The following is a 14,426-nucleotide window of genomic DNA, read 5'->3' as shown; positions in this document are numbered from 1 at the left end:
ACCGTGTGAAAGAGCCCTTAGGGTCATTTTTTTTTCTTTTCTTTTTTTTTTTTTAAATTAGTATTAGTGTGTTTTAGGTAGGACAAAAAAAGGAAAATGCACACTATTGTTTCTGTTCTGTACAAGGGGTACAAACAACAACTAACATACACATATGTGGAATCGCTGCAAAGGTCTGGAGCAGGAGAATTTATTTTAGGTTGTTCTTTAGTGGAAGGTTATGGTAGTAACAAGAAATATACAGCTAAATTTAAAAAAATTTTTTATTTTTTTACTATTTTGGGCCAGTTTTCCTTCGATAATAAACAAAAAAAAAATCCGGAGATATCTATTACCATTTACCACGAAATAAAAGCCCAATTGAAAAAACGAGGTATAACCTACCTGGATGCAGTAGCTGTGATGACACGTTTTTATTAAAAATCCCCAAATAACATAGAAAAGTAAGGCACTCGCAAGTTTGGTGCCCTCCCCTGGCCCTTGGAATGACCTCTATGAGCCCTGCTGTTCGGTGCCGCTTTGGAGCCAGCGTTCAGAATTGACATGGTAACAGGAAGTCCCGCCTCTACGCATTTCATCACATCCAGGACTTCATCAGGAAGCAGGAGGACACTTTTCATGGGTGTTTTATGGTTATTTATCTAATTATTTATGATACACAGTGCACAGAGCAAGCTATGACGTCATTTAGTAAAGGTTATTATCTTATTCCGTGTCTTTCGCAATTAAATATTTCTCAATGTAGAAAAGAATCGACAAGCCCAGAATCAAATATTTAATACATAAATACATTCTATATAATTATAAAATAATTCCAGGTGTGGATATTATATAGTTACATAGTTCCAGCTTGGACCAAGGTAACTATATACCATACCTTGGCCTAAATGTGAAGCTTGGAGCCCAACTCTAAGCTAAAGAGGAGATTCTTCCCTTTGATCTTAGAAGACGGGGTGCCGGCATCTTACTGTTATTATCCACAAAGTCGCATGCAATATAATGGAATGGATGCAGCTTTCTCAGCCAGCCCATGTGACATGAAGATGAGGAATGGCCTCAGCCTACGCTTCTCCACAAACCACGCCCTCTGCTATATACAGTGAGGGGAAAAGGTATTTGATCCCCCTGCTGATTTTGTACGTTTGCCCACTGACAAAGAAATTATCAGTCTAAAATTTTATTGGTCGGTTTATTTAACAGTGAGAGACAGAATAGCAACAAAAATATCCAGAAAAACGCATTTCAAAAAAGTTATAAATCGATTTGCATTTTAATGAGTGAAATAAGTATTTGACCCCTTCGCAAAACATGACTTAGTACTTAATGGCAAAACCTTTGTTGGCAATCACAGAGGTCAGACGTTTCTTGTAGTTGGCTACCAGGTTTGCATACATCTCAGGAGGGAGTTTGTCCCACTTCCCTTTGCAGATCCTCTTCAAGTCATTAAGGTTTTGAGGCTGACGTTTGGAACCTTCAGCTCCCTCCACATATTTTCTATGGGATTAAGGTCTGGAGACTGGCTAGGCCACTCTAGGGCATTAATGTGCTTCTTCTTGAGCCACTCCTTTGTTGCCTTTGCCGTGTGTTTTGGGTCTTTGTCATGCTGGAATACCCATCCACGACCCATTTTCAATGTACTGACTGAGGGAAGAAGGTTCTCACCCAAGATTTGATGGTACATGGCCCATTTATTGTCTCTTTGATGTGGGAAAGTTGTCCTGTCCACTTAGCATTAAAACATCCCAAAGCATAATGTTTCCACCTCCATGTTTGACGATGGAGATGGTGTTCTTAGGGTCATAGGCAGCATTCCTCCTCCTCCAAACACGGTGAGTTGAGTTAATGCCTAAGAGCTTGATTTGGTCTCATCCGACCACAACACTTTCACCCAGTTCTCCTCTGAATCATTCAGATGTTCATTAGCAAACTTCAGACGGGCCTGTACATGTGCTTTTTTGAGAAGGCGACCTTGCGGGCGCTGCAGGATTTTAGTCCTTCACAGTGTAGTGTGTTACCAATTGTTTTCTTGGTGACTATGGTCCCAACTGCCTTAAGATCATTGACACGATTCTCCCATGAAGTTCTGGGCTGATTCCTCACCGTTCTCATGATCATTGAAACTCCACGAGGTGAGATCTTCCATGGAGTGACAGTTATTTTCTGTTTCTTCCATTTGCAAATAATCGCACCAACTGTTGTCACTCTCTAACCAAGCTGCTTGGCGATAGTCTTGTAGCTCATTCCAGCCTTGTGTAGGTCTACAGTCTTGTCCCTGACATCCTTTGACAGCTCTTTGGTCTTGGCCATGGTGGAGAGATGGGAATCTGATTAATTGCTTCTGTGGACAGATGTCTTTTATACAGGTAACAAGCTGAGATTAGGAGCACTCCCTTTAAGAGAGTCCTCCTAATCTCAGCTCATTACCTGTATAGAAAACACCTGGAAGCCAGAAATCTTGCTGATTGATGGAGGATTAAATACTTATTTCACTCATTAAAATGCAAATCAATTTATAACTGTTGTGAAATGCGTTTTTCTGGATATTTTTGTTGTTATTCTGTCTCTCACTGTTAAAATAAATCGACCATTAAAATTATAGACTGATCATTTCTTTGTCAGTGGGCAAACGTACAAAATCAGCAGGGAATCAAATACTTTTTTTCCTAACTGTATGTACAGTTATACTAACACATGACAAAGTTTCAAAATTGTGCTTAGGCATTAAGATTTGTTTTACCCTTAGCCAGGGCCGGCCCTACCATGGGACCCGGTGGGACCATGAGACCCAGGCGGCACTTAGAGAGGGGCCTCCGGCCGCCTCTTCTCTTCCTCGGCTTGTACTCGAGTAAAAAAAAAAAAAGTCAGCGGCCGGCCTGACATGTACACTGCGCATGTGCCGCCGCTGCTCGGGAAAGCCAGTACACGTTCGGCTATTTCCGGGAATGACGTTTTGGCACCGGGCGGCGCCATTTTTAAATCCTAAGGCGCTTTTAGGAAGTCCACAGCCACACTAGCTGCCATTATGCTGGGCTGCGGGCATACTACAGAAGATGCACTGCATCTCCTGTAGTATGCCCGCAGCCCTGCATTCTCCTCTACCATGCCCGCAGCACTGCATTCTCTTGCACCATGCCTGCAGCCCTGCATTCTCCTTCACCATGCCTGCAGCCCCGCTTTCTTCTGTACCATGCCCACCGCCCTGCATTCTCCTCTACCATGCCCGCAGCACTGCATTCTCTTGCACCATGTCCGCAGCCCTGCATTCTCCTGCACCGTGCCCGCAGCCCCGCATTCTCCTGTACCATGCCCGCGTCCCCTGCATTCTCCTGTACTGTGCCCACAGCCCCGCATTCTCCTGTAAAATGCCCGCAGCCCCGCATTCTCCTGTACAGTGCCCACAGCTCCACATTCTCCTGTACCATGCCCGCAGCCCTGCATTCTCCTGTACCATGCCCGCAGCCCTGCCTTCTCCTGTACTATGCCAGCAGCCCTGCATTCTCCTGTACCATTCCCGCAGCCCCGAATTCTCCCGTACCATGCCCACAGACCCGCATTCTCCTGTACCATGCCGGCAGCCCCGCATTCTCCTGTACCATGCCGGCAGCCCCGCATTCTCCTGTACAGTGCCCACAGCCCCACATTCTCCTGTACCATGCCCGCAGCCCTGCATTCTCCTGTACCATGCCCGCAGCCCTGCATTCTCCTGTACCATGCCTACAGCCCTGCATTCTCCTGTACCATGCCTACAGCACTGCATTCTTCTGTATTGTGCCCGCAGCACTGAATTCTCCTGTACCATGCCCGCAGCCCTGCATTCTCCTGTACCATGCCTACAGCCCTGCATTCTTCTGTATTATGCCTGCAGCACTGCATTCTCCTGTACCATCCCCGCAGCCCTGCATTCTCCTGTACCATGCCCGCAGCCCTGCATTCTCCTGTACCATGCCCGCAGCACTGCATTCTCCTGTACCATGCCCGCAGCACTGCAGGGCACTGTGGCACTATAGACAGTAGAAAGCCTGGTGCACTCATCTGCCCAGTGTCTACTGCTCTGTCCTGCTCCTGCTGTCACTCCATACACACTCACACCCCTCTGACTGCTTTCATAGTCCTATAGAATGTGGGGGCCTTTTGGAGGGCGTGAATTTTTTTTTGGGGGGGGAGGGGGGGCAGCATTTCATTCTTGGACCCAGGCAGCACAATATCTTGGGCCAGCCCTGCTAAAGTACAGAGGATGCATGGAGTATGTCCTGTTCTTTTGCCTAGCTCTGGCACCCCACCCCCTCCCCCCCCCCTTCTCATCCCACAGCCGGGAGTTTTTGGCTGAATGCAGCAGCTATTATGGACCATCTAAAACAGTAACATTTTTTGTTTTTGGGGTAATACTGCTTTGAAGATAGATACATGTAACAACGATAGAAAAACACGATCTAAAATAAGAAACACATTGACATCTCATTCTCATCTCAGATGTCTCATTTATTGAAGCCTCCTTAGCAGCATAGTTACCAACATTTGAAAAAAATTTCCAGGGACACTTTGCAGCAAAGCTATCAATTACTTACCACACCCATTTCCCTGAAGCTCCGCCCACTCCACATAATTAATCTCCGCCTACTTATCATTAGATTATAGGGTCTACTCAATAAAGAGAGAATTACAGGAAATTGAAAAGGGAATTTCAAACTTAAGGCCAAAGTAGCAGAGTAAATTACCCGGGACAGGGTCCTATTTGCCGGGACTGTCCCGGCAAAAACGGGACAGTTGGCAGCTACAGTATGTAGCAGGGGAACATGGACGCAGCTCTCTCTGAAAGACAGAGTCTTGTTCTTGGAGGAGAGGCGGGCAAAGGAACGGAGACGTCTCTTGGTGTCTCTACTTAGGTGGGTCTCATGCAAAGGACCATTTAGGCCAGAAGAACAGGAACCCAACTTCGGGGATGGCTTACCTTATCCAGGAGAACATTCTGCCACATCCGGAACATGTTCAGGAAGCTTCTGTCTCTGGCAGCAAAAGAAGTGAAGAAGTACTGCAAGGAAAAGGAGGCCATTTTTTAACAAAGTCATAGAAAAAATGTAAATACACCGACCCACCAAAATATAAAGATAATAAATGTAGTCAAAACCATCAACCTGTGCAATCCAGGCCATATATGGCGTGGAAGGGTTTCATAAATTACAAAAGCTGTCATTCCCTCCCCCCCCCTTCAGTCCATCATGAATGCTGATACAGCTGCTTTAAAACTGCGCACGCTCGTGCAACGCCGACAAATGACGTCAATTTTACTGTTCATAGGCGAGGCTTTAACCACTTAAGCCCCGGAAGATTTTACCCCCTTCCTGACCAGGGGTTTTTTTTTGCAATTTTTTACTGCGTGACTTTAACGGACAATTGCGCGGTCGTGCGACGCTGTACCTAAACGAATTTCACGTCCTTTTTTTCCCACAAACAGAGCTTTCTTTTGGTGGTATTTGATCACCTGTGCGATTTTTTGATCATGCGCTATAAACAAAAAAAGAGCGTCAATTTTTGCAAAAATAACAATATTTTTCACTTTTTTTATATGAAATTCCCCCCCAAAAAAATGTAAAAATCAAAATTTTTTAACATTTTCGGCCAAATTGTTTTATGCTACATATGTTTGGTAAAAAAAAAAAATCGCAAAAAGCGTATTTTGATTGGTTTGCGCAAAAGTTATCGCGTTTACTAACAAAGGGAAAGATTTTTGTCATTTTTGGTGTTTTTTTTTTTAACGAGTAATGGCGGCGATCTGCGATTTTTTTGCGGTACTGCGACATTGCGGCGGACAGATCGGACCCTAGACTGACATTTTTGACACTTTTGGGGGTACCAGTGACATTACTGCAGTAATCAGTGCTATATATATGCACTGTTACTGCAAAAATGACACTGGCAGGGAAGGGGTTAATTGTATTGGACAGGGAGGGGTTAAGTGTGTCCTAGGGGCGTGATTCTAACTGTAGTGGGACATGGCTATTGGTGTAAAAACAAAGATCAACGGTTCTACATAGTAGAACCGTCTGATCTTCATTTTTACACAGGGGAGAATGACAGGCGGCTTGTTTACATAAGCCGCTCTGCCTTTCTCCCGCTGTACCGACGATCGGTGAGTGACCGGCGGACATCGGGTCCGCCGGTCACACGCCCGCACTCCTCCCTGAACGAGCCGAGGCGGGCGCGCGCCTCAGCGGGCACACGCTCGCCCGCTGTTGACTCTAACAGCAGTGACAGGCGAGCGACGTAGATCTACGTCACTCTGCCTGGCCGGGGCTGACTGCCGCAGTAAATATACTGTGCGCAGTCGGCAACCGGTTAAATACATTTACAGGTTAAAGGAGGAGGGAGGTTTGGGATATTGGAATGAAGCAAAGGTTACCACTTTAGATTTACAGAGGAGGTCTGGAGCCAGAATTGCTGCCCATGATCTGACGTTCGTGGTGATACCTCACATGCGTGGGATGATTGCTGTTTGCGTGTGTGCGGGACCAACATGCGTGTGAGCACGGGAGGACGGGGGCACTTTAATTTTTTTTTTTTTTAATTATTAATTTCATTTATTTATTTATTTTTTTACACTGTTGCAATTTTTTTTTATTTATTTATCACTTATTGATGCCACAAGTAATGTAAACATCCCTTGTGACAGTAAGGCCCCATGCACACTGGACATTTTTGGAGCTGCTGTTAGCAGCGTCAGACATTTTTTTTTGCAGCTGCAGAACGCCCATCCATGTTATTCTATGGCCTCATGCACACAAAGAGCTTTTAGGAGCTCCAAGTGGCAAAGGCATTTTACAGCTCCAAAAAAAACCCAGGAACTGTGCGTTCTGGAGCTGCAGCGTCAAGCTGTAAAAACGTCTGACGCTGCTAAAGGCTGAATAACGTTGCTTAACGTGCGTTAAGCCACGTTATACGTTTTTTTTCTTCCATTCAAAATCAATGGTTCCCTATGGGAGTCTATTGATTTGAATGGAAGGCGCACCGCAAGTCGGACCAGGATGATCCGACTTGCGGTGCGACTTGCGCTGTGAGAATCTTGAGGGGGAACTCCATGCTAAAATGGGGAAAAAACAGCGTGGGGTCCCCCCCAAAATCCATACCAGACCCTTATCCGAGCATGCAGCCCGGCAGGCCAGGAAAGGGGAGGGGACGAGCGAGCGGCCCCACCCCCTGAACCATACCAGGCCACACGCCCTCAACATGGGGGGGTGTGGGTGCTTTGGGGCAGGGGGGGCTCTGCACCCCCCACCTCAAAGCACCTTGCCCCCATGTTGATGAGGACAAGGGCCTCATCCCCACAACCCTGGACGGTGGTTTTGGGGGTCTGCGGGCAGGGGGCTCATCGGGATCTGGAAGCCCCCTTTAACAAGGGTGGCCCCCCAGATCCAGGACCCCCTCCCTATGTGAAGGGGTATGGGGTACACTGTACCCCTACCCATTCACCCCATAAAAGGCAGTGTATGGAAATAACGACAGGAGACGTTTTGAAAAGTTTATTAAAAATCTTCATCCGGTCTTCTCCTGCTCTGCTCTTCTCCCCTCCGCTCTTCTCCCCTCCGCTCTTCTCCCCTCCGCTCTTCTGCCCTCCGCTCTTCTGCTCTTTTGCTCTTCTGCTCTTTTGCCTCCTCTGGTCTTCTTCTTCCTATGGTCCTCCTCCGACGCTGTCCTGGTGATTATGCCGGTCTCTCGAGCTTATTATATAGCCATTAGGGGCGTTGCCTCCCGGTGATGTCACCGGGAGGCCACACCCCCTTATGCCACCGACGTCGTCAACGGTTTTTCATTCGTTGTCATCCATTTTTCATCCATTTTTCATCCATTGTCATCTGTTTTCATCTGTTGTCATCTGTTGTCATCCGTTTTTCATCCACTATCATCCGATTTTTATCAATTTTCATCAATTTTTATCAGTTTTTTTCATCCAATTATTATTCGTTAACATCCGTTTATATCTATTTTCATCCGATGTCATCCGTTTTCATCTGTTCTTCATAAGTTGTCATCTGTTTTTCATCTGTTGTTATTTGTTTTTTTATCCATTGTCATCTGTTTTTCATCCTCTTTTTCATCCGTTGTCATTCGTTTTCATCTGTTGTCACCCATTTATATCTGTTGTCATCCGTTTTCATCTGTTGTCACCCATTTACATCTGTTGTCATGCGTTTTCATCTTTTTTTTTTTTTCCGTTGTCATCCGTTTTTCATCCATTATCAACAGTTTTTAATTCATTGTCAGCTGTTTCTCATCAAGGCATTAGCGGCAAGCTTTTTTTAAGGACACGTGACTCAAGAACTGCTTCAAGAACCACTTTGAGGCGATTATAAGGCGCTTCCTATTCATTTCAATGGAGAGGGTTTTTTTTCTCTAGGTGCTTTTTTTAGTGCTCCAAAGATGCTGCTTGCAGGATTTCTCTTTACCCCCCCCCCCCCCCCAATGTAAAAGGATTCATTGATTTTAATGGAAATAGGTTTTAGTGAGCTTTTCAGGCTTTTATTTTTTCTTTTAACGATTTAGCGCCAAAGCACTTGAAAAGCGCCTCAGTGTCAAAGGGCTCTAAAACATATCCATACACATTTTTCTTTACATTTTGGCCAATATGTATTCTGCTACATGTTTTTAGTAAATAAAATCTTAATACATGTATATTGATTGGTTTGCCCAAAAGTTATAGAGTCTAAAAACTAGGGGATATATACTGGAATTTTTATGTATTTTGTTTTATACTAGTAATGGCAGCAATCAGTGACTGCGATATTTCGGTGGACATTCTGACGCTGACACTTGACGCTAATACAGTGATCGGTGCTAAAAATATGCACTGTCACTGTACTAATGACACTGGCTGGGAAGGGGTTAACATCAGGGGCGATCAAAGGGTTAAATGTGTACCTAGCCAGTGTTTTTTGTGTACTTTGTGTGCTGCTTTTACTAAGGGAAGTGATGGATTTAATGTCAGGACGTAGCTCTGTTCTGTGCTCCTTCTCGCCGTTCAGCAGGTGCCGGCGGGCATCCATTGGCCGGCAAACGCAGTTTCGGCAAGTGCTGTGTCTAATCACGGCACCGCCGTGGGGCCGGCGGTGTGTGCGTACGCCCCCTACCCGAAAGAGCCGAATCACGGGATCCGGCGCAGGAGAGCCACTCTACCACCATACTGTATAAGTATGTAATGCGGTTGGCAAGTGGTTAAGGAAAAATACTGCATTATTGCCACTAGATGGCATGTACAATCATGGGAAATAATCAGATTTCACAAAATGTGTTGATTTTTAATTGCGGCTGTTTGAATGTTTGTCAGGACCCCTTTGTTTCTCGGGGCCAGGGCTGATGTGACTCAGTGTTCTCTGTACAGCACTACAGTATATGTTGGAGCTACATAAATGTATATTAATAGTGTGTGACTGTGGTGAGGGGGGGGGGGATTAGAGTGTAAGCTCTTCTGGTGCAGAGACTGATGTGACTGGCTCAGTGTTCTCTGTACAGCACTGCGGTATATGTCAGAGATATATAAATTTATAATAATAGTGTGTGACTGTGGGGGGACATTAGAGTGTAAGCTCCTGTGGTACAGACACAAATGTGACTGGCTCAGTGTTCTCTGTACAGCACTGCGGTACATGTCAGAGCTATATCAATGTAAAAAAATAACAGTGTGGACATTAGAGTGTAAGCTCCTCTGGTGCAGACAATGATGTGACTCTATGTACAGCACTACGGTACAGTATATGTCAGTGCTATATACATTTATAATAATATTAAAGTATGACTGTGATGGGGACATTAGAGTGTAAGCTCCTCTGGTACAGAGACTGATGTGACTGGCTCAGTGTTCTCTGTACAGCACTGCGGTATATGTCAGAGATATATACAGTAAATGTACACTCACCGGCCACTTTATTAGGTACACCTGTTTAATTGCAAATTTGTAATACAAATTGCTGATCAGCCAATCACATGGCAGCAACTCAATGTATTTAGGCATCTAGACGTGGTGAAAACGACTTGCTGAAGCTCAAACCGAACATCAGAATGGGGAAGAAAGGGGATTTAAGTGACTTTGAACGTGGCATGGTTGTTGGTGGCAGACGGGCTGGTCTAAGTATTTCTGGGATTTTCACACACAACCATCTCTCGGGTTTACAGAGAATGGTGGGAAAAAGAGAAAATATCCAGTGAGCGGCAGTTGTGTGGAGGAAAATGCCTTGCTGAGGTCAGAGGAGAATGGGCAGACTGGTTCCAGATGATAGAAAGGCAACAGTAACTCAAATAACCACTTACTACACCCAAGGTATGCAGAATACCATCTCTGAAAGCACAACACATCGAGCCTTGAAGCAGATGGACTACAGAAGCAGAAGACCACACCCAGTGGCACTCCTGTCAGCTAAGAACATGAAACTGAGGCTACAATTTGCACAGGATCATCAAAATTGGATAATAGAAGATTGGAAAAATGTTGTCTTTTATGATGAGTCTCGATTTCAGCTGCGACATTCAGATGGTAGGGTCAGAATTTGGCGTCATGGATCCATCCTGCCTTGTATCAACGGGTCAGGCTGGTTGTGGTGTAATGGTGTGGGGGAGGAGGGGGGGGGGGTTTACTGTTTCAGGCTAGTGGTGGTGGCGTAATGGTGTGGAGGGATATTTTCTTGGCACACTTTGGGCCCCTTAGTACCAATTGAGCATCGTTTAAATGCCGCCATGGCCTACCTGAGTATTGTTGCTGACCATGTCCATCCCTTTATGACTACAGTGTCCCCATCTTCTGATGGCTCCTTCCAGCAGGATAATGCACCATGTCACAAAGCTCCAATCATCTCACCACTGGTTTCTTCACCATGACAATGAGGTCACTGTCCTCCAATGGCCTCCACACTCACCAGAGGTCACTGTAATCCAATGGCCTCCACACTCACCAGAGGTCACTGTACTCCAATGGCCTCCACACTCACCAGAGGTCACTGTACTCCAATGGCCTCCACACTCACCACATCTCATCCAATAGAGCACCTTTGGGATGTGGTGATACGGGAGATTGGCATCATGGATGTGCAGCCGACAAATCTGCAGCAACTGCATGATGCTATCATGTCACTATAGAGCAAAATCTCTGAGGAATGTTTCCAACACCTTGTTGTATCTATGCCATGAAGAATGAAGGCAAGAGGAGGTCCAACAGCTACTAGCAAGGTGTACCTAATAAAGTGGCCGGTGAGTGTATAATGTTAGTGTGACTGTGGCGGGGACATTGTGGAGTGTAAGCTCCTCTGGCCAGCTCCACAGACATTGCTGATTGCATATTATACAGAGGAATAATAGAGTAAAGCACTCCAGGCCGGTAGCTCACAGATACCTTCTCGCTCTCGGTGCTGATCTGGATGGCGTTGGGGATGAGTCGGGCGGTCTTCTCCTTCGTCATGGAGGTGACGTCTCTCAGTGGCAGACATATCTGCAAATATGGAAAGTGGTTACTCGGTATGCACTGCTTTACACAAATAGCGGCACCTAGTGGTGTACAGCCGCCATCACCCACTCATGTCTATGAATGCACCAGAAATACACAATGTCTTTACACTAAGGTGACCAGATTTTTAAAATGAAATCCAGAGACATATTTTTTTATTTTTCTTTATTGGCAAATGGCACAGGACTGCATATTACACAGAGCGCTGGGTACAGGACTGCATATTACATAGAGCGCTGGGTACAGGACTGCATAATACACAGAGCGCTGGGTACAGGACTGCAGATTACATAGAGCGCTGGGTACAGGACTGCATATTACACAGAGCGCTGGGTACAGGACTGCATATTACACAGAGCGCTGGGTACAGGACTGCATATTACACAGAGCGCTGGGTACAGGGCTGCATAATACACAAAGCGCTGGGTACAGGACTGCAGATTACATAGAGCGCTGGGCACAGGACTGCATATTACACAGAGCGCTGGGTACAGGACTGCATATTACACAGAGCGCTGGGTACAGGACTGCATATTACACAGAGCTCTGGGTACAGGACTGCATAATACACAGAGCGCTGGGTACAGGGCTGCATAATACACAGAGCACTGGGTACAGGAATGCATAATACACAGAGCGCTGGGTACAGGACTACATAATACACAGAGCTCTGGGCACAGGACTGCATAATACACAAAGCGCTGGGTACAAAACTGCATATTACACAGAGCTCTGGGTACAGGGCTGCATAATACACAGAGCACTGGGTACAGGGCTGCATAATACACAGAGCACTGGGTACAGGGCTGCATAATACACAGAGCGCTGGGTACAGGACTGCATAATACACAGAGCTCTGGGCACAGGACTGCATAATACACAGAGCGCTGGGTACAGGGCTGCATAATACACAGAGCGCTGGGCACAGGACTGCATAATACACAGAGCTCTGGGTACAGGACTGCATAATACACAGAGCGCTGGGCACAGGACTGCACAATACACAGAGCGCTGAGTACTGTACTGCATAATACACAGAGCGCTGGGCACAGGACTGCATACTACACAGAGCGCTGGGTACAGGACTGCATATTACACAGAGCGCTGGGCACAGGACTGCATAATACACAGAGAACTGAGTACAGGACTGCATAATACACAGAGCACTGGGCACAGGACTACATAATACACAAAGCGCTGGGCACAGGACTGTATAATACACAGAGCGCTGGGTACAGGACTGCATAAACACATAGCACTGGGTACAGGACTACATAATACACAGAGCGCTGGGCACAGGACTGCATAATACACAGAGCGCTGGGTACAGGACTGCACAATACACAGAGCACTGGGCACAGGACTGCACAATACACAGAGCGCTGAGTACAGGACTGCATAATACACAGAGCGCTGGGCACAGGACTGCATAATACACAGAGCGCTGGGTACAGGACTGCACAATACACAGAGCGCTGGGCACAGGACTGCACAATACACAGAGCGCTGAGTACAGGACTGCATAATACACAGAGCGCTGGGCACATGACTGCATAATACACAGAGCGCTGGGCACATGACTGCATAATACACAGAGCGCTGGGTACAGGACTGCATAATACACAGAGCGCTGGGCACAGGACTGCATAATACACAGAGCACTGGGCACAGGACTGCATAATACACAAAGCGCTGGGCACAGGACTGCATAATGCACAGAGCGTTGGGTACAGGACTACATAATACACAAAGCGCTGGGCACAGGACTACATAATACACAGAGCGCTGGGCACAGGACTGCATAATGCACAGAGCGTTGGGTACAGGACTGCATAAACACAGAGCGCTGGGTACAGGACTATATAATACACAGAGTGCTGGGCACAGGACTGCATAATACACAGAGCGCTGGGCACAGGACTGCATAATACACAAAGCGCTGGGCACAGGACTACATAATACACAGAGCGCTGGGCACAGGACTGCATAATGCACAGAGCGTTGGGCACAGGACTGCATAATGCACAGAGCGTTGGGTACAGGACTACATAATACACAAAGCGCTGGGCACAGGACTACATAATACACAGAGCGCTGGGCACAGGACTGCATAATGCACAGAGCGTTGGGCACAGGACTGCATAATACACAGAGCGCTGGGTACAGGACTACATACATACAGGAGGGTGTTAGGCATAGAGTGCAGGGTTCAGAGGTTTGCTATGCACAGAGGACACATCTGCCCTCGTATCCATAGCTCACCTCTGCCCCTTCTCCCACAGATTATCTCTGCAGCCACCTCTTAGCCCTTCCCCCACAACAGCTAAACTCTCCTTCTCCCATGCAGCTGCATCAGCTCTGACCCCGCCCCCACTGCCCTCACCTATGTACAACCAGACACCCCTTCATCTGCTCACCTTCCGGTCTCAGCCCTCCACACAGTCAATTTTTGGCTCTGCCTCTCCTTCACTGAACAGCAGCAGGAGCAGCAGTGAGATCGTCCAGCAGGGGGCGTCTGCATCTGAGCCACCAGGCTGTTTCTCAGCCAGCATCGGATGCCCTGTCTACATTAATCTGGCTCTTAATCCGGGGACAAAACCAGGGACAGACTTGGTCCAGGGAATAATGTCCTCAGTCCAGGGACTGTCCCCGGAAGCCGGGGACGTCTAGTCACCCTACTTTATGCTGCATGAGCGAATGAGCCCATGTACAGTAAATGAAGCTTAATGCTGCCAGCAGTTGGCTATATAGGAAGGACGTCATACCCAGAGAACCTCCCAGACTAAGGTGTCAGAGGGTTGGAGTTGGGCGTTAGGCAGGGGTGGGTCTGTCAAAACTTCCTCCATTCTACAAGCGGAAGTGGAATAAAACCTGCTTCTGTGCTATGAAATAAAAGAGCAATTCCTAAGCAGCTGCTGTCACCAGGTATTATACCCTAGAGCAG

General features: G+C 46.8%; 1 protein-coding gene across 1 annotated transcript in view; it reads right to left on the bottom strand.

Annotated features, from left to right (window-relative positions):
- Positions 1 to 14,426, bottom strand: part of GRAMD1C (GRAM domain containing 1C) — a 263,253-nt gene that overhangs the window by 122,593 nt on the left and 126,234 nt on the right. Inside the window, exons 5-6 of the mRNA XM_082245479.1 lie at positions 11,372 to 11,467; positions 4,949 to 5,029 (exon numbers count right to left, since the gene is read on the bottom strand). Coding sequence (XP_082101605.1) covers positions 4,949 to 5,029; positions 11,372 to 11,467 — 177 coding nt within the window. The remainder of the gene's footprint in view (positions 1 to 4,948; positions 5,030 to 11,371; positions 11,468 to 14,426) is intronic.

This window comes from Pelophylax lessonae, assembly GCF_965119305.1.
Source record: "Pelophylax lessonae genome assembly, chromosome: 2".
Lineage (NCBI taxonomy): Eukaryota > Metazoa > Chordata > Amphibia > Anura > Ranidae > Pelophylax > Pelophylax lessonae.
Note: the sequence above shows the minus strand (reverse complement) of the source record. Positions and strands in the feature narration are given on the sequence as shown.